This window comes from Carcharhinus amblyrhynchos, chromosome 3, assembly GCF_965287045.1.
Source record: "Carcharhinus amblyrhynchos chromosome 3, sCarAmb.v2.hapA, whole genome shotgun sequence".
NCBI lineage: Eukaryota > Metazoa > Chordata > Chondrichthyes > Carcharhiniformes > Carcharhinidae > Carcharhinus > Carcharhinus amblyrhynchos.
The window spans coordinates 128,627,525-128,652,123 of record NC_137326.1 but is presented as its reverse complement, the minus strand read 5'-3'; the positions used below and the strand labels follow the sequence as shown (position 1 = coordinate 128,652,123).

General features: G+C 40.8%; 1 protein-coding gene across 4 annotated transcripts in view; it reads right to left on the bottom strand.

The window, feature by feature from the left end:
* The window catches only part of rnf13 (ring finger protein 13), a 232,902-nt gene that overhangs the window by 43,613 nt on the left and 164,690 nt on the right, over positions 1–24,599 (bottom strand). For all 4 annotated transcript variants that reach the window (XM_080185985.1, XM_080185986.1, XM_080185988.1 and 1 more), the window contains exon 8: positions 24,243–24,336. In XM_080185985.1, the coding sequence (XP_080042111.1) occupies positions 24,243–24,336 (94 nt within the window). The remainder of the gene's footprint in view (positions 1–24,242; positions 24,337–24,599) is intronic.

Genomic DNA, 24,599 nt, shown 5'->3' with positions numbered 1-24,599 from the left:
CTTCTGGTCCATCTAGTCTGCCCCACACAACATGACACTTTGTGCATCATGGGATAAGTGCTCCCTACCCCACCCAAGATATCTTTGTGATTACACTTCAGAGATTAAATCAAACTTTTATTTATCCACTGCGACTTTTCATACTTATATCATACTCACATCAGCAAATACAAAAAAAAACTTGCAACTCCATTTCTGGTCTCATTGCAGAATTTTTAAACATCCAATTGGCCATCATGATTTTGTTTGGAAGGATCAATACCCTGTATGAATAACATATTAAAGCTCTAGCATTGACATGTACCCCCTTAAAAGAAACAAAAAACTTTGATATTATTACTTATAGAATAGAATCCCTTTAGAGCAGGAGGCCATTTGGCCCATTGAGCCTGCAATAACAACAATCCCATCCAGACCTTATCCCTGCAACCCCACGAATTTACCTTGCTAGCTCCTCTGACACTAAGGGGCAATTGAGCATGCCCAATCAACCTAACTCGCACATTTTTGGACTGCGGGAGGAAATCAGAGCACCTGGAGGAAACCCACACAGACACGGAGACAATGTGCAAACTCCACACAGGTGGTGACCTGAGAAGGGAATTGGACCCGGGTCCCTGGCACTGTGAGGCAGCAGTGCTAACCATTGTACCACTGTGCTGCCCCAAGTTGCTAAACAATGAAGGAGAAACAATGCAGTGTTATCATTCCAGTTAGGAAACTTGTAAAATGGTCACTAAAATCTCTGAAATTTGTCATAATTACTGTACATACATAAAATCACCTCTACAACCTTAGCCTGAAGTTGCATTACAAATGAAAGCTTGCTTGAAAATGGAATGCAGAATTAATTTCACCAATGAAAACAACCCGCCCCCACCTTGGGACTTATTCCCTAGATGGGAGAATTCCAAACTGAACTTCATGTTTGCGACTTGTCCTCCCAGGAACAAATAACAAGAAGCTGTTATTTACAATTCAGTGATGATGACATCTGACAGTTGCTTGCCTGGGAAATTTACTGGGCATTAATGGGGAGGGAAGAGCTATGATTAAATTAAGTAACTCCCACCATAGCAACTAACATTGAAAAAACTGGAAATTATCATGAAATAATAGGCAAAAATCTGTGAAAATCCCCTAGTCACCACACTCCAGCACCTGTCCAGGTACACTGAGGAAGAATTTAGAATGTCCAATGCACCTAACCAGCATGTCTTTTGAACTGTGCAAGGAAACCAAGGCAGCCAGAGGAAACCCATGCAGATACAGGGAAAATGTGCAAACTCCGCACACACCAAGACCCAAGCTGGGAATCGAACCCGAGTCCCTGGCGTGTGAGGCAGCAGTGCTAACCACTGTGCCACCATGCCACCCTGATCTCCACAAGGAAACTAACTCAAACCATCAGCAGCCACATCGGATCACATTAAAAGTTGCTATCTTGGAGTCTGGCTGCAATTACCCTTGTAACTGATGTATGGAAAGTAATTGCTTACCCTACAGGTACACCAGACTTCAATATGCAGATTAAAAATCATAAAATAATCATTTCCTGTATTACAGCAATGGTAGCATGGCATTTTTGCATTCATTAAACATCCAACTATTATAAATTCAATTCTAAAGAACCATAACTTGGCCCTGGTCCCACTTGACTAATGACTTTTCTTTTTGCCTTGCGATCATTTATTTGGAAGGACTTTGAATGAACATTAATATAATTAGTCTGCAAAATACTGCGGATACTGGAATCTGAAACAAAGTAAAAGGTCTGACAACACCAGGTTTAAGTGTTGTCAGACCTTTTACTGTGTTTACCCCAGTCCAACGCCGGCATATCCACATCTGAAACAAAAACAGAGCTCTGACAAAGGGTCATCCTGACTCGAAACATTGGCTCCATCCTCTCTCCACAGATGCTGCCAGACCTGTTGAGGTGTTCTGGCATTTTCTATTATATATCTCCTAACTGCAGTGGTTCAGCTTCAGTTATGAGATACATGAATCAATAGTCCTCAAATCAAAAACAGGCTCTGCACTGGAACTAGCCCAGTTACACTTCGGATTTACATCTAAGCTGCCAAATGTAACCACAAAGCAATTTGCAATCCTGCTTTGACGGAGTTCGTCAGCATCATGGAGCATTATGTAAACACATTTTATATTAAAACTGACTGCGAATGGAGGGGGCTAAAGTCACAGAACAAGTTTTAAAAAAAGACTGAACAACAGCATTTTAAGTGACTTGAGCAGCAGATCTAAGAATGCTGGACATTACATAACTGCACCTTACCATTTACAAAGCTGACAGAATGGAAACAAGACTGTCTGGGGATACCTGTGACGTGGAGATGCTGGTGCTGGACTAGGGTAAGCACAGTAAGAAGTCTCACAACACCAGGTTAAAGTCCAACAGGTTTATTTGGTAGCATAAGCCACGAGCTTTCAGAGTGCTGACCTGAAGCAGTGCTTCAGTCCTCTGAAAGTTTGTGGCTTGTGCTACCAAATAAACCTGTTGGACTTTAACCTGGTGTTGTGAGACTTCTTACTGGGGATACCTGTCCACCACAATAAGTTTAAACGAGTACTTGAATTGTCACTGCCTGAATTACTCCTAACATTCAGACATAACCTAATTATTCATGTGGATGAGGACCAAGTTTGGACCCAATCACACTGGACAATGGTCCCCCTGGCTAAAGAGGGCCTCACTGACCATCTTAATCTAATCACTTTAAACAATGGAGCTGAAATGAACTGTGTGACTGTATTTGGTTACTGGCCCAGAAACAGAAAATGCTGGAAAAATCTCAGCAGGTTTTACTGCATCTGTGCAGAGAATCGAGTTACCGTTTTGAATCTGGATGACCCTTGGTCAGATGATTTGCGGTAATTTTTCTCTCTGTCTCCAGCCATTCTGCTAGCATACATTGCCAGTATTCTGACCAGTCCACACTGCAGCATCTTCAAAATGAACCAAGCAGCTGCTGACTCCAGAAGAGGAAGGAGAAATTGGCCATCAACATATTGAACTGTCTCAATGTCAAATGCGGAAAGATCCTGGAATGCAGCCTGAAATCATCCCCATCCAAGTCATCAATCCACAGGACCCACAAATATATATTTTGGGACTGCTAAGCCATTTCCCTAACCTCCTGTTTGTAACTTACTCCTGTGCGTGCACACGAAAATTAGTGTGTTGATTTATTACTGTTACATGTATTGGGATACAAAAGTATTGTTTCTTGTATGCTATAACGTACTGTACATAGAGTACATAGGGGAGAAGGAGAGGAAAGAATACAGAACGTAGTGTTACAGTCACAACTAGGATGTAGAGAAAATTCAGCTTAATATTAAAATTATTTTTCCACATTGCAAGTACAATAAATACTACTTCCTTTTCCTTTAAAAATTTAGAAGGCCACCTGTCCATGTCTGTTATAGTTACAGTATTCACTAAACTGTCAGCAAATTCTCTTTTCAACACATGTTGTGGCCAACCAAGGTGGAAAGTGGGCATGAACCATTCTATTATTTCTCACCTGCCGAAACTTGGGCGAGTGAATCGTGACTTAAACATTGCGTTAATGTGGCACTGAACATTCCAAACAGCCAACTTAGTGCAAATGCAGAGACAACAGGAACTCAGCTCTGTTTATCTCCTGTGTCTGCTCAATGCAAGGAAGAAATTCAGGGAAAAAAAAAATCGGGTTTAACTTCAAAATCTAAGAGAGAACACTTCTGCTGGACTGCCTACAACTGCAATTGGGAGGTGCCAACGTTCATGTGACAGGAGAACCTCATGTGGACAAGAGATCTCCTGGCACCACTGAAGGAAAGGAAAAATATTAATATGCATTGTGGCACCTTTCATAGCCTTGGTGTTCCAACGCACTTCACAACCAATGAATTTTGTTTGAAGTGCATTCACGGTTGTCAAAGTAATAAGCAAATTCTGCACCAAAAGCTCTTGCAAACAAGAAAATAATCTATTGGAAGGAAATAAAAGAAAAAATACTGAAATCTGAAATAATTTCCCACCACCCCCCAAACTCCAGCATGACACTACCACCAAATACATCTTCCCCTCACCATCCGAACCAGCATTCTGAAGGGACCATTCGCTCTGTGACACCCTGGTCCACTCCTCTATGACCTCCAACACGTCACATTTCCTTCCCAAGGCAATTCCCAAGCAAATTCTAGGTGGTGTAACACCTGCCCCCTGAACTCTTCCTAGTCACTGTCCAACGCCTCAAACACTTCTCCCAGGTGAAGCAACAATTCACTTGCACTTCCTTCAATTTAGTCTACTGCATTTGCTGCTCACAAAGCGGTTTCCTTTACACTGGGGACACCAAACGCAGACTGTATGACCTTTTCGCAGGACATCTTTGCTCAGACTGCAAGCATGACCTTGACCTTCCTATTGCTTGCAATTTCAATTCACAACATTGGTCTCATGCCCACATTTCTGTCCTTGGCCTGCTGCAATGTTCTGGTGAAGCCTTATGCAAGCTGGAGGAACATCTGATTAGGAATTTTACAGCCTTCTCGCCTCAGTGTTCAACAGCTTCAGACCATGAACTCTATCCTCCATTTTGAATTCACAGCCCCCTCAATTGTTAGTTTGTAACTTGTTCTCATGTTTTTGCTTTCAGTCAGCACTAACACTTCTTCTGCTTTTAACACATTCCACTATTTTGCTTTCAGATGGTGTCGACCTTTATTCTGCTATCAATACCAACTCTGGACCAAAGGTTTAATCTTTAACGCAATCACCACCACTCCCTTTGTCTGGTGTTCTGTAACATCTTTGTCACTGAATCTCTCCTGCCCTCTAACCTATCCCTAATGGTCTATATTTTGCTTTATCTGCCTCTCCCCTCTTTTTCAATAGAAATAAAACCCATCACATTTCTCCCACTCTCCAGTTCCAAAGAGTCACATCAGACTCGAAACATTAACTGGTTCTCTCTCCCCAAATGCTGCCAGACCTCCTGCGCTTTTTCAGCATTTTGTGTTTTCATTTATCAACTATTTTAGTAATGTTTGTTGAAGGATAATTGTTGGTTGGGACATAAAAACCAATTCCCCCTCAGTGTGGTGAAGCTTACTAAGTCTACATGATGGCAGACAAAGCCTCTGTTTACCATCGTCTGAAAGATGCCACCTCTGAAAGCATAGCACTCATTCAGTATTGCACTGAAGAATTAGCTCAAACCTGACACTAGCACATCAATGCCACTTTAACTTGAATAAGATTGCTGAACCAAACTGGAAGTGCAGTGGGCAGGGACTCCTTCCAAAGCTCTCACCAATACTCTTGTTTCAACTAACCACACCAAAGAAAAACAAAGTTGTTAATTTCATTATCATTTTGGGGTTTCGCGTGTCTACAAATGGTTGCTGTATTCAACTCCATAATAACAACTTGTAACCATTAATTGCATATAAAGCACTTTAAAATATTTGAGGTAGAATGAGGCATAATATAAATGTTCTCTCTTTAGGATCATTCTGTGAGGGATTTACAAATTTATAACTGTCTGTTTCGAAAGAAACATGTTGAACTTTTAAATGATATTGTTGAAACATTTGATTAACAACAGTGCCAGAGGCTTGGGTTGGATTCCCAGCTTGGGTCGGATTCCCAGCTTGGGTCACTGTCTGTGTGGAGTTTGCATGTTCACCCCGTGTCTGTCTGGGTTTCCTGCGGGTGCTCTAGTTTCCTCCCACAGTCTGAAAGATGTGTTGGTTAGATGCACCGGAGTGTAGTGGCTAGGGGAATTTCACAGAAACTTCATTGCAGTATTAATGTAAGCCTTACTTGTGACTAATAAATAAACTTTAAAATTTTTGAAATTAATGCAGCAATTTAAAAAAGGGCAAGAGAGATTTGCTGTGTTACAATTACCATCCTTTAAAATTAAAATACAGTGGCTGCAAAAGGCACTATATAAATGAAAGTCTTTTTACAACGCCTCTATCAATCAAGTGTGTTCATGGTTACTACACTGGCCAAATAAACTTCAGCATGATCTGCTCACTGACCAAACCGTTAAATAGGATGGCACCCACTCAAGGTTTAACACACACCACCAAGACTCGATGGCTGCTTGAACAGTGAAACAGTAAAAGCATTGTTAGAACACGCATTCAGATTCTTAAACTAAAAACAAAATATTTATTAAACTGAGTCTCATTCTGGGTATCGGTGTTTTAAAAAGAGCAAACATAAATGCTTTTAAAAAGGCAGGCTACACCTACCACATCCACGTAGGAACATAAAATAGTTTAATAGTTTGAAAAAGTTGTGCCAAAGCAAGCTGATCCTCCAAAAGTTCAGTGTGGAACTCCTGGGCTATGCTTCTGCAGGCCAGATATTGCAATAGCTCATAAGTGAATAATTGGGTGGCACGGTGCTTAGCACTGCTGCCTCTCAGCACCAGGCACCCAGGTTAGATTCCAAGCTTTGGGTTACCGTCTGTGTGGAATTAAGAACATAAGAATTTGCACGTTTTCCCCATGGATTTCCTCCTGGTGCTCTGGTTTCCTCCCGCAGTCCAAAGATATGCAGGTTAGGTGGGTTGGCCATTCTAAATTGTCCCTTAGTGTCAGGGGGCGGAGAGTAGCGAGGCTAAATGCACAGGGTTATTGGGATAGTGCCTGGGTAGGATTGTGGTTGGTGCAGACTCGATGGGCTGAATGGACTCCTTCTGCACTGTAGGATTCTATGAAAATAAACTAAAATAGCACATTTCCCACACCAAGAGAATAGTGTGTCGCAGTTTCAGTTTTACTGGGGAGTATTTAATTATTCCTGACTTAAGAAAGATGAGTGGGATCACGCTAACCTATGATGGAGGCTGACTAAAGGCACCATTTCCAAATACACTGAAATTTATTTTCTTTTAAAGAACTGTTTAGTTCCAGTAAATCAAATGATTTTCCTTTTACTCCCCAAACTTACTTCACACAAAACTCCAAAAGCATTCATCATGGGTCTAAGTTTAAACTTACGACTCTTTGACACTGTTAACATTCCAGTAATATCAACATAAATCTGGCAGAAACCAAACGAACTTGTAACAGAAATATTTGGCTAAAAACATAGCTATTTTTATTCTTTTACAACTTCATGTTTAATGAGTTACTCTATTTTCAGAATATTTTAAAATTAAAGTATAAACGCATGGGCCAATAAATTCTGTGGTTTGCCTGAACAGATTTTGCGAAAAAGCTTACAGGAGAAAGACTCCCATTTTGAGAATCTAGGCTGCATTCTCGAGCTCCTGGGAAGAAATGGCAACGCATTACCAGCTGCAACAGCAAGTTCCCCAAGAATCTATAAGGACTTCTTTAGATCAGAATGATTGATGGCGGTGCTGAAAGCCAATGTAAGTGCTCTTTCAACTTAAAAACTGTCTGCAATTCTCAGTGAACCAATGTACAAATTTTGTTAATATGAAGAATTGCATGCTGTTTGGGTACAGTTTATGAAATATTTGATGAGAAGAAAAATTGTTTACCTATATTGCGAAATTTGTAAAAGATGCTAGGGAATGCAGTTTATTTGTCATAATTACTCCTTTGGCTAGCATGGTCTACATTCTTTCCACTCTTGGGGGGTGGGGAAGAGCTTTTTAGTAAATTAGAGTCACAGAGGTTTATACCATGGAAACAGGCCATTTGGCCGAACTTGTCCATGTCAGCCTTTTTTTTAAGCAACTAAGCTAGTCGCAATTATTACCTGCATTTGGCCCATATCCCTCTATACCCATCTTGCCCATACAACTGTCAATGCTTGTTAAAAGACAAAATTATACCCGCCTCTACTACTACCTCTGGCAGCTTGCTCCAGACATTCACCACCCTCAGTGAAAAAATTGTCCCTTTGGACCATTTGTATTTCTCCCCTAAAACCTATGCCCTCTGGTTTTAGACTCCCCTACCTTTGGGAAAAGATACTATCTAGCTGATCTATGCCCCTCATTATTTTATAGATCTCTATAAGATCACCCTTAAGTCTCCTAAGCTCCAGAGAAAAAAGTCTCAGTTGATCTAGCCTCTCCTTATAACTCAAACCATTAAGTCCTAGTACAATCCCAGGAAATCTATTCTGCACTGTTTCCAGTTTAATAGTATCCTATCTATAATAGGGTGACCAGAACTGCATACAGTATTCCAAGTGTGGCCTTACCAATGTCTTGTACAACTTCAACAAGCCATCCCAACTCCTGTATTCAATGTTCTGATCAATGAAACCAAGCATGCTGAATGCATTCTTCACCACTCTCTCCACCTATGACTCCACTTTCAAGGAGCTATGAACCTGCATTCCCCCCCACCCCCCTACCATTAACTGAGCAAGTCTTGCCCTGGTTCAATCTACCAAAATGCATCACCTCACACTTATCTAAATTAAATTCCATCTGCCATTCATCAGCTCTCTGGCCCATTTGATCGAGATCCTATTGCAATCCTAGATAACTTTCTTCATTATCCACTATGCCACCATCTCAGTGTCATCTGTAAACTTACTAAATCATGCCTCCTAAATTCTCATCTAAATCATTAATAAAAATTTCAAATAACAGTGGACCCAACATCAGCCTGAGGTACACCGCTGGTCACAGGCCTCCAGTTTGAAAAACAATCCTCTACAACCACCCTGTCTTCTGTCATCAAGCCAATCTATTTGGCTACCTCACCCTGGATCCCGAGAGAGTTAACCTTATGCAAAACCCATCATGGGGTACCTTGTCAAAGGCCTTGCTAAAGTCCATGTAGACAACATACACTGCCTTCATCCACCTTTTTCACTCCTTCAAAAAACTCAATCAAATTTGAGAAACATGATTTTCCACTCACAAAGCCACACTGACTGTCCCTAATCATCCTTGCCTCTCTAAATACCTGCAGATCCTGTCAATCAGAATTCCGTCATTAGTGACTACCTTATATGTATGGTTCCTCATTTTGTTTTCCCTTCCACATTAAATATTGATGGGAGGCAATGGTATTATTGATAGACTGTTAATCAAGAAACTCAACAATTGTTCTGGGGGCCTGGGTCCGAATCTTGCCATGGCAGATTGTGTAATTTGAATTCAATAACAAAAACATCTGGAATTAAGAATCTACTGATGACCATGAAACCATTGCCGATTGTCAAAAAAACCCATCTGGTTCACTAATATCCTTTAGGGAAGGAAATCTGCCATCCTTACCAGGTCTGGCCAATGTGTGACCCCAGAGCTGTAGTAATGTGGTTGACTCTCAACTGCCCTTAGTAACCAGTGATGGGGAATAAATGCTGGCCAGCCAACAATATCCATGTTCCATGAATGAGTTCAAAAAAAGTTAGTTTCTCTTCCTCAGGAACTCTCAAAAATGTGATTCATTTTAAAAAGTATGGTCAAAATGCAGCATATCCACTCATGAGTGGTGATGTACAAGTAAGCCACTAATGGGAGGTAGCAACATCACGAACACCCCCACCCATGATGACGGTGGAGCCCAGCATGAGTGCAAATAACAAAACTGACGTGTTTTCAATGATCGTCAGCCAAAGACAGCAAGTGGATGATCCATCTCATACACTTCCTATATGTTCCCCACCACTACAAATACCAGTTTTAATCAAAGTAGATTCAGCCCATGCTGAAACAAATTTCTGAATACGATGGATATAAAAGGCTGGAAGTCCAAATAACGTTCCGGCTATACTGCTGAAGAGTCATTCTGTAGCCTCTAATCAAACTCTTCCAGGTACAATATTAGCATCTATCTGACAAATCTGGAAAATTGCCCAGGAATCTCCTGCCCATAAAAAGTTGGGCAAACCAATCCATCCAATCACTGCCCTATCAGCCTACTGGGCGGTGTCACTGACTGTGCGATGAGTAGCACTTACTCATCAATAACTTGCTCAATGATGCTCACAGTAATTCAGCTCCAGACTCATTACAGCCTTAATCTAGACATAGACAAAAGGCAAAATTCCAGAAATGAGATGGGAATGACAGCACTTGACATCACGTTGTCCTGTATTTTGTTGCAAGCTTCCTCAGTACTAACTACACCCCTCCCCCCAACATTTTAAAATTGCTATTTTAAAACTAAGTTCTACTTGATATTCTTGACAACAATTAACCAAGAACACTTTCTTCAATTGTCAAGTCTCATTAACATGTTCTATTACTGTTCAATTACTTAATCACTTGCCGAGCTTTCAATTTGTCAGTCAATCCTCGTGTCTCAGAAGCATCAAAGATCAATATTCTGGACTCTACAATCTCATTTCAAACAAACTTCAAGCAGCAACAGAATTTCAACTGCAGAATTAGGCTCAGCTCACCACTGAAGGTGGAACTGAGGTTATGCTTTTGCCTGTTCTATGTCAACAGTATATCTAAAAAGACTAATTAGAACAGAATCTCCACAGTGCAGAAGGCCATTTGGCCCATCAAGTTGATACCAACAACAGACCCACCCAAACCCCATTCCCGTAACCTCACTTATTTACCCTGCTAAACCTACGCACCCTGGGACACTAAGGGCAACTTAGTATGGCCAATCAACTTAACCAGCACATCTTTCGACTGAGGGAGGAAACCCACGTAGACATGGGGAGAATGTGCAAATTTCAACAAGACTTGCTATACATTTGATTTGACTTGATTCTTTTAAAAAAGAATACAATAACAACGGGGGATGTTGAGCTATTTCATATTGAATGCAGTGGACTGCCTCAGCTACTGTAGGCAATTGGTCACAGCTGCCAAGACGTAAAGAGTTTCCAGAGCAGATTGTTGGATGTGGATTGGCCTGAAGACTCCTCAGCGAAATGGAAGAAAAAAATTTCATTTTTCAGGTTTGTAGCGACAGAGCATCAGGTAGGCAGGGAAACACCTCAAGGAAGAGCTGCAGAATTTAGTGATGTTGAGTTAACACAGGTTGACAGAGGTATTTGCTCTTCATTTGCGTATTATTTATGTTTGCTGTTTATTTATATCATTGATAAGGTCACCCTGGGGAAACAGGGTCAACGCGTTAACTGAAATGTTTAACCATAGATCACAATATAAAATCACAATCGTAATACTCAGCACAGCAGGATGAAGAACAATGATAAGTTTAAACACATGCTAACAAAAAAAATGAAGCCAAAAGTGTAACCAAAATCAAAAAGGATTTTTTTTGGGAGGTCCTGAAGAAATTAAAATCCTGATTTACATATTTATACTCAAATGCATATCTCTGAATTCTAAATGAACATGACATCCATCCATCAAGTAGATTATTCCAAACAACTCCATCTGACAGCAGACATTAGTGCATATTAACAGCTCTGCAATAAATGTCAGAAAGCCAAGCTGCAATCAGTACCCAAGATACTATCCCATAATAAACTATAATGAAATATAACTCATAAGCAATTTATTTGTCAAATCCTCAAATCTGTCCTCATCTCCTATCATCTCATTTAGGAGGGCGTGGGGGACTGGGGATTATTTTCCACTGAGTTGCCAAGATCTGAAATTCTGTACTTAATAAGGTAGGGCAAGCTGAATCCATAAATAATTTTATGGGACAGGTGTACAACAATGCTTTCAGAGAGCTAGCACGATAGGCTAAATGGCCTCCTGCTTCACTGTGAGGTAACACAGAACAGTACAGCCCAGGAACAGGCCCTTTCGCCCAAAAGGTTGTGCCAAACCTGACACCAAACTAAACTAATCCCTTCTGCATGCCCTCGTTCCAAATCCCTTTACTGCATGCATATTCATGTCTTACCTAAAAGCCCCTTAAACGCCCCTATCGTATCTGCCTGTGTCACCACCCCTGGCCACGATCCAGGCACCTACTTCTTTGTGTAATAAACCTGCCCCTTATATCTCCTTTGAGATTCCTCCCCCTCACTTCAAGCGCATGGCCCCTAATATCAGACATTACAACTCTGGGGAAAAAGATTCTGACCGTCAACCCTTTCTATACCCCTCATAATTTTATAGACTTCTATCAGGTCTCTCCTCAGCTTCTGCTGATCCAGAGAAACCAATCCTAGTTTCTCCAGCCTCTCCTGGCAGCTCATACCCAAGCAGCATCCTGGTAAATCTCTTCTGTACCCTCCCCAAAACCTCCTTCCTGTAATGTGGTGACCAGCATTGAATGCAGGTGCAGCCTAACCAAAAGTTTTACAAAGCTGCAACATGACATCCTGACTCTTGTACTCAATGCCCCGAACATTAATGGCAAGTATGCTAGACCCTTTCTTTACCACCCTATCTACTAATGCGGCTACTTTCAGACAGCTATGGACTTGAACTCCAAGGTCCCACTATACATCAATGCTGTTCAGGGTTTTGTAGACTTGGCTTGCCCATAGAAGTCAGAGACTCGTAGTGGAAGGGTGTTCTTTTTCTGGCTGGAGATCCATGACTAGCGGTGTTCCACAGGGACTCCCTTAACATTTGATCTCTCAAAGTGCAGCATTTTATACATGCCCGGATTAAACTCCATCGGCCAATTCTCCACCATATCTGCAACTGATCTATATCCTGCTGCATAGTCTGGCAACCTTTGACATTATCCACAACTTCTCCTATCTTTGTGGTATCTGAAAGCTCACTAACCCACCCATCTACATTTTCATCCAAGTCATTTATATATGCATCACAAACAACAGAGATCCCAGTACAGATCCCTGCAGAACACCACTAATCACGGACCTCCAGCTAGAAAAACAAATCCATGCAAACAACATCACTGCTCTAACCTCATCGATCACCTTTGTCACTTTCTTGAAAAAAAATCAAATCAAGATTTGAAACATCTAAAATTTATTGCACAGGAGATCATTCAGCCCATTATCAGGCTTTAGGGTGGCACAATGGTTAGCACTACTGCTTCACAGCGCTCGGACCCAGGTTCGGACAGGATGACTGTGCAGAATCTGCACATTCTCCCCATCTGCATGGGTTTCTCCGGGTGCTCCAGTTTTCTCCCACACTCCAAAGATGTGAGAGAGTTGGTGGACTGGCCATGCTAAATTGACCCTTAGTGTCAGGGGGATGAGCAGGATAAAAAATGTGTGGAGTTAAAGAGAAGAGGCCTGGGTGGAATTGTTGTCAGTGCAGGCTTGATGGGCCAAGTAGCCTCCTTCCGCACTGTAGGGATTCCATGATTATATTCCACGCTCAATGGGATATCTGAACTTATTTAACACCCCATCTTACATACTGATGGGATGGGAAAGGTACATAATACTAAGGGTAGAAATCTGCAGGATGGTGGACTGTTAATCATTTTATGAACTAGGTGCAGAATAGGTTCTACTGCAAGATCACAAATTTGCATTTGCTAGGTTTTCGTGATTTGCACTGTTCTCTCTTGTTGGAACAAACTGCTTAATATGGTTTCTTATTTTCCTATCTCACTCGTGTGATTTATTTCACCAAAGAAATCTAATGGAACTGCTCATGTAACTCTCCTTTTTGTTCAGTGACGGCCTCTGTTAGCTTTGTTACGTTCTGCCATCGAGAGACTAATTAATAGTTTGGTTTGTTTTCTGAGGCCAACTTGGAATTGTAGCACCTTACAGCGAAGCAAGAGACCATTTTGCCTAAGATGTTAGCTCTTTGAAAGAATTGTTGTACACCTGTTCCATTAAATTATTTATGGATAAATAACAGTCCTTCGCTAAAACACAAGGTCAAACTAGGAGAATATAATAAAATTATGGCTTGCTAGTTTATTCAATTATGTCCTCTTCTGCAACCCCCACCCCACAGTCGACAGAATCTTGGCACATCAGCAAATTAACCTTGAAGAACTTTAGCAATTTCAGACACCTGTCACAAACAATTACTTTCATAACCTCTTCCAAGGTACAACAACGGAGGTTCAAGAAGGTCCCAGACATGGTTAAACTTATTGGACCACTCCAGAATATTCTTGAAAGTTCTGGATTTCAGATGGCTTTCCCTTAACTTCTGTTTAAGTGATGCTGAAGCATGTACGCATGGATGTAATTTGAGATTAGGGCTAGTATCTCTGTGGAAGATGCACTAAGTTCACATACAAGAATAGTTTGGAACATACTCCAGTCACAGTAAGGAGGGGAGGCAGAAGAAATTGGTACAGTTCAGCCATGCTTAATGACTTGCTCCTCTTCAAGATGTTTTGAACACTCATTTTTACACTTGTTTTTCATCAAAGATCAAATGTACATTGATTCAACACAACAAAGATTTCCAATTGATAAAACATGGAAGTGTGTGAATTAGAGTGGAAATCCAAATGCCTAGTCCTACTATGGTCCCTTTCAAATTGTGAAGCACATGTGCCTTTGTGCACTTGCAACACAATTAACAAGAAATGGCAAGCGTCACCAGAATTTGCATTTTTTTTACATAAAAACAATACATGAGGTATAAAAATTCTTTATTATGCAAAAGTTATTAAAACAAATTACATTAGTTTGTGTAGTACAAGTGTTCTCTTATTTCAAAAATAAATCTTATGAACCACGCTGTGTGCATGGCTGTTAGTCTAACTCATTATTTGAGACATGCTTTTTTGCAACATGGGGAATAAAAAAATCAGTCACATTCAACTGTCAAAAATCCAATTCCCCATGACGCTATAATTTAGGCCTCTCGACACTGAATGTTTTGTCTCTCATGCCCCATTACTAAGTTCCACCATCTTTGCAACAGAAACCTCTTACTCAATTTAGCAAGCATACCTGGACATCTCCTGCCTGTACTCCATCCCTAGGTGATATTAAACACACTCCCGGCTCCATCCCTACCACCACTTGGCCACTATCAATTCCTCCTCCCATTTGTTCTCGACTGCTCTAGGCCCACCGACTTTCCTGCTGTCTTATCACAGCTTGTTCCATTTCCTTCCTCAGCCCCCAGGTTCCAGTCCTCCCTTTCCCCCATGCTGCTCCGTTGCGCTGATGTGAATGAAAACATCAAAACTGAAACATTTTACATATCTACAAAGAAACGGTGTTTAAATAATCTATGTTTTCTGCTTTGGAAACAAATATTTAGCAAGACTGTTTCACAATCTATATTTTTGTTTTCTTGGAGACTCCATATATTTTTCTTTAAGGATTGTCACATTCACAAATTTGAGCTCAGAAATGTGAAAGTACCACTGAATAAAAATCTGGGAAGAGATCCACTAGACACCATAGGAAAAATTTTGGATATGTACCCCACCATTTTGCTTAAAGATTATTTATGTCACAAGTAGGCTCACATTCACAATGCAATGAAGTGACTGTGAACATCACCTAGTCACCACACTCCAGCGCCTGTTCGGGTACACAGAGGAAGAATTTAGCATGCCCAATGCACCTAACCAGCATGTCTTTCAGACTGTGGAAGGAAACCGGAGCACAGGGAGAAAACCCACGCAGACACAGGGAGAATGTGCAGACTCTGCACAGACATGACCCAAACCAGGAATCAAACCCGGGTCCCTGGCACTGTGAGGCAGCAGTACGAACCACTATGCCGCCTATTAATAGCACTCTGGAACAGAAAATAAATCTGATCACTAGATTCATCAAGATGTTCCAAAGTGATTCATATACAACAGATTAAGGTTTAATGGAGTGAATTGGGAAGGTGGCATATTATTTTATTCCAATATTTAGGAGGTTAGCATGAAGGATTGTTGAAGCAGCAAATGCTTTGCCAAATTTGAAGCTTAAATTATTTCAAGTATTAAGGGAAAATTAGATAAATATGTGAAATAGGTGATGACATAAGACTATCAGAAAATACTAGGAAACTAGGATAAATTCAGGATTTTGCTCCAACAAAGAGACAACAAAATGGCCTCATTCTGTGATATAAACTTCTTTGGTGGTTACATTTGTGAACATGGCAGTTGATTTATTTACAGCAAGGCCAGTTATACAACTAACACTTATTACACAAAACAATTACACAAATCACACATATTTATTGAGAGAGTAATGGTGAAGTCACTCACTCTTTTGTGAATCAGATCGTGGGTTCCTTAATATCTACCTCAACTCATCCAAAGGACAGTGGTCATAATTCTTCAAGCTGGCCTGTGACTGGGATTCTCTGGTCACCCAGCTGTGAATGGAGATTTGACTGAGCACCAATTTCTTCGTTCTTGTTGATAGCGGGTTGTGCGAGACCAGAGAATTCCAGCCTACACCTTTATCAATACAGCACTTCTTCAGGTGTACCCGTAAATTAAATGCTCAGGGACCACAGTGATTCAAGGGAAAGGTCCAATATCACCTTCACAGGACAAATGTAGAGAATGGTAATAAAGTGGTTATGCAACTGGTAATCCAGCAAAATTATGTTCAAACACCAGTATGGCATTTTGACGATTTAAATTCAATTTAGAAATCTAGAAATAAAAAGCTGGCATTGGTAAAATTGGCATCAAGCTGTCAGATTGCTGTTTTAAAAAACACTATCACACTAACGCTCGGTAGAAAAAGAAACCTCTCCTTATATATAGGGGTACATATCTGAGGAATTAAATATCATGGTTGCATTAAATCGGCTTACTGATTTACATTTGCCACCAAATGGTCAGAAATGGCAGTTATTACCTGTGGAATCATTCACAATGTGGATGTGCCGGCGTTGGACTGGGGTAAACACAGTAAAAAGTCTGACAACACCAGGTTGGACTAAAACCTGGTGTTGTCAGACTTTTTACTGAATCATTCACACTCAGACTACAGCAATTAATATATTTAATTGTAATATAAATTATATGAAATATAAAAATTGACAAATACTAAAAAGGATCGATTACCCTTTGTAAAAGGTGGCTTCAGAAAGGTAGGAGACTTTGATGAATATTGAAAGTTCTCTTTGTCAAATTCACCTATTTTACATTGTAGCAAGTCTTCACTACAAGCTTGACCTAGCACTGGCTGAGAGAAGGGGAGAGAGAGAGAAATTGACGGAGCTTCAACCACAGCTCTCTTTCATTGGTGGCATTAAGCATGCTGGTCCTTTAGCTGATCTATCAGAGAACATTATGTTACTGCAAATAGTCTTCCGGGAAAGATGCTAGCAGATCAGACTGGTGAAGCCAATCACAAAAGCTTACAGACTGTAGCTGTGCTTTATTCCTGGCTGACAAAATAAATGTAATGTGAGCAGTGTTGCTTTAACAGGGGAAAAAGAATGGAGATCATCTCCATCTAACTGACTTCTATCACTGGCAATGAAGGTTTAGCCCTTGCTGAATACACAATACCAATTTAAAATTTTGAACCAAATAGTCCACCCCAAAAATACAATTCACTGGATGAATCTTCAAAAGGAGACTCTTTGTTACCATGCTCAGTTGTTGCTGGGAAAACACTGCTTCATTGTTGGGTTTATCTCACCAATTCATAATGGACTTAATTGCCTTAAAGATCTTATCTCACCACAGCATCTTTCATCTCTCACAACCAAAGGAAAAGGTCAGAAGGGAAGAAAAGATGTATGCACTATCCTAAATCAAAGGTTGCCAACATGTTCAACAAGGTCAAACTTAAATAGGCTAGGCCTACATATAACTTCCTGAATAAATTTGTCTGCAAACTCAAAATTGTCTTTGACAATAGCTTTTAGTTAACTCGTTTCATTATTTGTGGTCGAACATTGCCCTGTGCAAAACAGTGCAGCTGCAGCAAGCTCCATTTCATTCAGACAGAGCTTTTTTGTTGAGTTACTGTAACAGTTGCATTCAAGGTCGCATTTGTACATTACCATCATTTGCATAACATATTTGAACTCTGAGCCATGACGGCTGCATGGGAGAATTGAATCTTTCTACATATATAACAACTAGCATAAAAATAATTATTTTCCAAAATGCAAATTAATTTACCAACTTACAAATAGTTCTGATAAAACCCAGAGTGGCTGAGCAGTGGGGAAATCTTGAGGAATATCCTTAAGTAAATGATAGATCCATTTTTTGAGGGAAAAATATGGCATTGTGAGGAAATGCAAGGTACTGTAAAACGAGGTGGGAAGGTAACTTCTTGTGTGGGGGAAAATCCATTAAAAAGTGGCTCATTTCCAATCAAGAATATCATCGAAATATTATAACTGGGGTATAAATAGTTTCCACAACCCATGTACTAGCAAATAAATAATGTGACCAACCTATGCCAGAAATGTAATGGACATTCTCGTGCATAGAGAAAGCAACTGGCTACTGTATATTCACATACTTGCATTCAAGAACATTGCTCTAAGCTTGTTTCAGGTTCTGTTAGCTTGTGCTGGCTCTTTGCAAACCTTCAGGAGACAGATGGACCAGCTCCTAGCTGAAGTGGAGCTCACAGCTTTATTCAAAAGGCAGCTGGAAAAGCAATACAAGCATGGTCGCTGTGGTTTCTTGGACTGGCTTTCAGTTGCCGGAGGGCCAAAGGAAATTTTTTCAGATTTTTCACTTGTTTTAATCTGCTCTGTTATCATCCTGAGTCGATTATCATGGCAGCTGGTGGGTACAGGGCATCTAATCATGGTGCTTCTTCCCTATTGTAAGTGTGTGGGTGCAAGGTGATGGGCCAGAAGATCGCTTCCTATCCATCAGTTTCATATTGTCATATCGACCTCTCTAGGGTGGGGTTTGTACTCCAGTAAAAGTACAGATTGATTACTAACGATATCATAATTGGCAATGGGGGAAAGTGAGTATCACAAATTGGTAGCACTGCAGAACAGAATATTCTCCACTTGAGTCAGCAATCACATTCTCAACTGTACAACACAAATCATGTCCAACAAATCACAAGACTTTTATCATTGCTGTAAAGTGGCCTGTTACATGCAAATGAGTCTAGTGCTACACATTTTAATAGAGAACAGTACATTTGGATAACTTTTTCATGACTTAAAAGTTATAAGCCATAAAAAAATGCAGCTCATGCTGAACCTGGCCATTATTTCTGGAAATACCCGTACAATTAGATATAATGACAGAAAAAAGTGCAGTTCTACAACGGGAGAAAAGAAATTGCTGCTTTTACATAATATTAGACCATAAGATGTAGGTCAGTCAGCCCAGCAACTCTGTTCCATCATTCAATGGGATGATAAGTGATCTGATAGAACAATCCTCAACTCCACTTTCCCGCCTTATCCTCATAACCCTGGATTCCCTTACTGATTAAAAATTTGTCAATCTCAATCTTGAATACACTTACGACCCAGCCTCCACAGCCCTCTGCAGTAAAGAATTCCACATATTCACTATCCTCAGAAGAAATTCCTCCTCATCCTTGTCTTAAATGGGAGATCCTTAACCTGAGATTATGCTTTCTGGTCCTAGACTCTCCCACAAGGGGAAATTATGTTTCAGCACCTATGCTGTCATACCCTCTAAGAATCCTAAACTCCAATGAGTACAGGCCCAACCTACTCAATCTCTCCTCATCAGAATGTCCCCCCATATCTGGGATCAACCTAGTGAACCTTCGCTGGACAGCCTCCAATACCAGCATATCTTTCCTTAGATAAGGGGACCAGAACTGTTCACAGTATTCCAGGTGAGATCTACTAGTGCCTTGGTATAGTTTTAGCAAGGCTTCCCTATTTTTATACTACATTCCCTTTGAAATAAAGCCAACTTTCCATTTGCTTTCCCTATTGCCTGCTGAATTTTCATACTAGCCACTTGTGTTTTATTCATGAGGACTCCCAAATCCATGTGTTGCAGCTTTCTGCAGTCTTTCTTGATTTAAATAATATTCAGATCCTTTATTCTTCCTACCCAAGTGCATAGCTTCAACATTAAGACAACTGTCAAAGTCACCTAAGCTTCCACATGAGAAATTAATCAGTAACATTTACAGATGCATAGGCTGGAGATGAAGCGGTTTTCCTAAACTTTGCATGTTAGTGATTAATAAAACACTTCTTGCAATCTGAAGAATAGGCAATGTGTTAACGCCAGTTGAACATTACTTAGCTTTCAGACCACTTTCATGTCTAGAAAAAGGCTAATCAAAAGATTGACAGGCACTGACCCCAAACAAGGAACTTTTCCAGCATTAGCTAGCATTAAAAACTTTTCATTTAAATACAGAAAGCATATCTGCAGTATTGATAAATACTTAAACATGCCTCCTGTAGACTGCAAAACACTGCACTGAGCAACAACTTTAGTCTCCATTTTACACAGGTAAGGACATGGGCAGAAAATAGAGTGGATTATTAAATTTAAGTCTGTGTTTTAATGCCTTAAATATGGTTATGCAAATTTCAAAGCTCACTTGGTCAACAAAATTAAACACAACACATTGGACAATAAAACCTCCAGAAACTGTAACAACATGAACTCATATCAACTGACCTTCATTCAAGGTCAATAAAACTGCCAAAACTGAATTCTATTTAAACCGTTTATGCATATCAGAAAACTATGTACTAAATAATTCAGTAGTGACATGTTTTTCTCATGACTCTTTACAAAATATCCCAGTGTGTTAAGTGGCCTGACAACATGAGCTAATTCACCACGTGCCTAGCTTTGAACTTTGTCGTGACATTAAGGTGAGTTGCCAAATGGATTCAAGATGACTCCCAGAACGAAGCAGGGCAGGCTAGGGGATAGGGAAGAGGGCAAGAGTAAAAATCAATCTGCCTTGGGCTATTCATCCCAGGGAATGAAAGTAGATTTATTGGTCATGTGCAAGACCGAAGCAAATTAAAATATACTAGTGGCTAAACTGCTGCCTCATAGTGCTAGGTGGCTGTTTGTGTGGAGTTTGCATGTTCTCCCCATGTCTGCGTGAGTTTCCTCCGGATACTCCGGTTTCCTCCCAAAGACGTGCAAATTAGGTTGACTGACAATGATAAATGTTAGTGTCGGGGGACTAGCAGGGTAAATACATGGGGGTTACAGGAATAGGGCCTGGGTGGGATTGTTGTCGCTGCAGGCTCAATGGGCCTCCTTCTGCACTGTAGGGTATCTATGATTCCATACTATTGCAGAAGGCACACACATCATATCACTCTGCAGTACGAATTCATGTCAAACATCACTGTGGTTGTTTACCGTGACTTACTCAAAATTGTCAAACTATCAAAATACTCAGTTTCTAGACAAAGCCTTTGTCAAATATCAAAGAAGCAAATTTGAAATTCTCCTATTCTGAGCAGCCAAGGCACAACTGCCAGTGGAGAATCTGTGTGCTGGACATGGATAATCTCTTGCCTATGGAAAATAGTGCACACCAGTGTCTTTAAGGCTCATTAGCAATGTTTCAACCGGATTACAATGACATCATTTCAGCTGCCTCAGGATATCAGAAACAAAGGTGACAGCTCCAACAGGGAGAAAGGCATGTCCATGCATCATAAAGCACCCCTGTGACATCATAGGCCAAAGAAATACTTCCTTTCATGCTCAGAATTAACAGTTCAAACATAGAACATAAGAACATAAGAAATAGGAGCAGGAGTAGGCCATCTAGCCCTTCGAGCCTGCCCCACCATTCAATAAGATCATGGCTGATCTGTCGTGGCTCAGTTCCACTTTCCCGCCCTCTCCCCATAACCCTTAATCCCCTCTCTTATCAAAAACCCATCAACCTGCGTCTTAAAAATATTTAGCGAGGCAGCCTCCACCACTTCAACGGGCAGAGAATTCCAGAGATTCACCACCCTTTGAGTGAAGAAGTTCCTCCTCAACTCCGTTCTAAACCGTCCCCCCTTTATCTTGAGGCTGTGCCCTCTAGTCCTACTGTCTTTTTTGAGCGGGAAGAGTCTTTCCACCTCTATCCTATCCATCCCATTCATCATCTTATACGTCTCAATGAGATCTCCCCTCATTCTTCTAAACTCTAACAAGTACAAGCCTAGTTTATTCAGCCTCTCCTCATAGCTCAACCCCCTCAACTTCGGTATCAGCCTAGTAAACCTCCTCTGCACTCCCTCCAAGGCCAAAATATCTTTGCGCAGGTGCGGTGCCCAAAACTGCACACAGTACTCCAGCTGCGGCCTCACCAATGCCCTATACAGCTGCAGCAAGACCTCCCTACTTTTATATTCAATCCCCCTTGCTATGAAGGCCAGCATCCCATTCGCCTTCCTGACCACCTGCTGCACCTGCAAGCTGGGTTTTTGCGACTCATGCACAAGGACCCTGAGGTCCCTCTGCACCGTCGCCTGCTGCAGTTTTTCGCCACGTAAGTAATAGTCCTTCCTACCATTCTTCCTACCAAAGTGGACCACCTCACACTTGCCAACATTAAATTCCATTTGCCATTTCCTGGCCCATTCGCCCAGCCTATCTAGATCCTTCTGCAGACTCTCCACACCCTCCGCACAATTTGCCGTTCCCCCAATCTTGGTGTCATCAGCAAATTTCGACACCCTACACTCGGTTCCCTCCTCCAGATCATCTATATAAATGGTAAAAAGCTGAGGCCCCAGCACCGACCCCTGGGGCACTCCACTAGTCACCATCCGCCAATCCGAATAGCACCCGTTGACCCCCACTCTCTGCCTCCTATTTGACAACCAATCCTCTATCCACGCTAACACCCTACCCCCAACTCCATGTCCCTCGACCTTCTGCAATAACCTCTTGTGAGGTACTTTGTCAAACGCCTTCTGAAAATCCAGAAAGACCACATCCACCGGCTCTCCTCTATCTCTATAGCTGGTATCCTAACTTCAAATTCTGTAACGCAAAATTAAAATCACAAAGGCATAAACAAAACCAGTTTAAAATGTAATACATAGTTTCTAACATATTCTTAATATACGAATAATGAATAGGATTAGGCCACTTGAGCCTGCTCTGCTATTTGATAACATTATGGCTGATCTGCTTATAACTTCAATCACATTTTCCTATCGTTGATAACCTTTCATCAACGTTTCACCACCCCCCGCCCAATCCGTTTGTTAATCAAACATCTATCTCGTTCTGCCTTTAAAATATTCAAAGACTCTGCTACCACTGCCCTTTTGAAGAAGAAAGCTCCAAAGATCCTCAAAGAAGAACATTCTCCTCAACTTTCTCTTAAACGAGCAACCCTTTATTTTTAAAAAGTGACCCTACTTCTAGAGTCTCTAACAGGATACTTCTAAAAGGTGGAGAGATAGAATTGAGTCAACAAAGGGTCTTTCAGATTTGAAACATTGGCTCTATTCTCTCTCCACAAATGCTGTCAGACATGCTGAGATTTTCCAGCGTTTTTTGTTTTTAATTTATTTTTTCACTCTGGTCCCTCACCTCAAGATTCCAAGGCTGAAGTCTCTCTCGCCTTCTTTTGAATCTATCTTGCCCACTGCCTGTTCTGACAATATTTATATTCCCATCAATGCCTGTCCAATTACCATCATTCAGTTCAATCAAAAGCTTCTTGCCTGTCCTTGATTTTCATCCTTTTCCCTCCACTGAGTCATTGAGGGTTCTCCCACCTGCCTCAGGCCTCTTTCCATTCCTTTTTATAGTTTTCACTTCCCTTTCTCCCCATCCATCCCTTGAAATCCTAAACATTCATGTAATTGCCAGAAAGAAGTGTTTTCTTCAACTATCAACACATGTTACGGCATACAGGTTTCCCCTACCTCAGTTGCTCAAATCTCCCCCTCAAAAAGCCAACCCCTAATTCTTCTTAACCAACAGAGTTCCAAACCCATACTTCAAAACAACCGATGACTGCCTCATAAGCACAAGGATACTGACTCCTCAAATCAATTTCCAGACTCGTAAAGCTTTAGTCAGAAGTCTCACAACACCAGGTTAAAGTCCAACAGGTTTATTTGGTAGCACAGCTTTCGGAGCACTGCCCCTTCATCAGGTGACTCACTTGATGAGCATTTTTATGCTGTAAACCTCTATGACCTGTTGAAGGGGCAACACTCCGAAAGCTCGTGCTACCAAATAAACCTGTTGGGACTTGTTGTTGTGAGACTTCTTACTGTGTCCACCCTAATCCAACACCGTCATCTCCACATAAAGCTAGATAATTTTAATAAAATAAATTTGTCACAAATAAGGCTTACATTAACACTGCAGTGAAGTTACTGTGAAATTCCCCTAGATTTCTTCCAATGAGTGAAAATAGGAAAACAATTTCCACAGCCCAGCAAGAATTTCTTGCTCAAAAGACTTTGCACAACTTGATATTGAGTAAAAATTAATACTTCAAACCAGCTTAAAATCAAAAACCACTTATAAATACCACTTACCCTTTTTGAATTTGTGTACTGGAAGTTTTTTCAGCTGATCTTTACGCAACCTGTTCCTTCTTGCCCTGTGTCTGTCTTGAATAAACTTTGAAATCTAGAAAGTGAGTAAAGCAGTGAGATTATGAAACATTGATTTATTCTAGAATGTGTGTACACCAAATTGAAAAATCTTTCCCATGTAGGCAAAATCATCCCGTCTTATTGATCAATAAATCCCTAATGGGATCCATATGCAAAGAAAAGGTCTTAAAAAAGACAAAAATACATTTAAATGGCACTTTTACAACCACGGGACTACCCAAAGCACTTTCCAGCCAATTAAATACTTTTGAAGTGTAGTCATTGTTGTAGGAAATG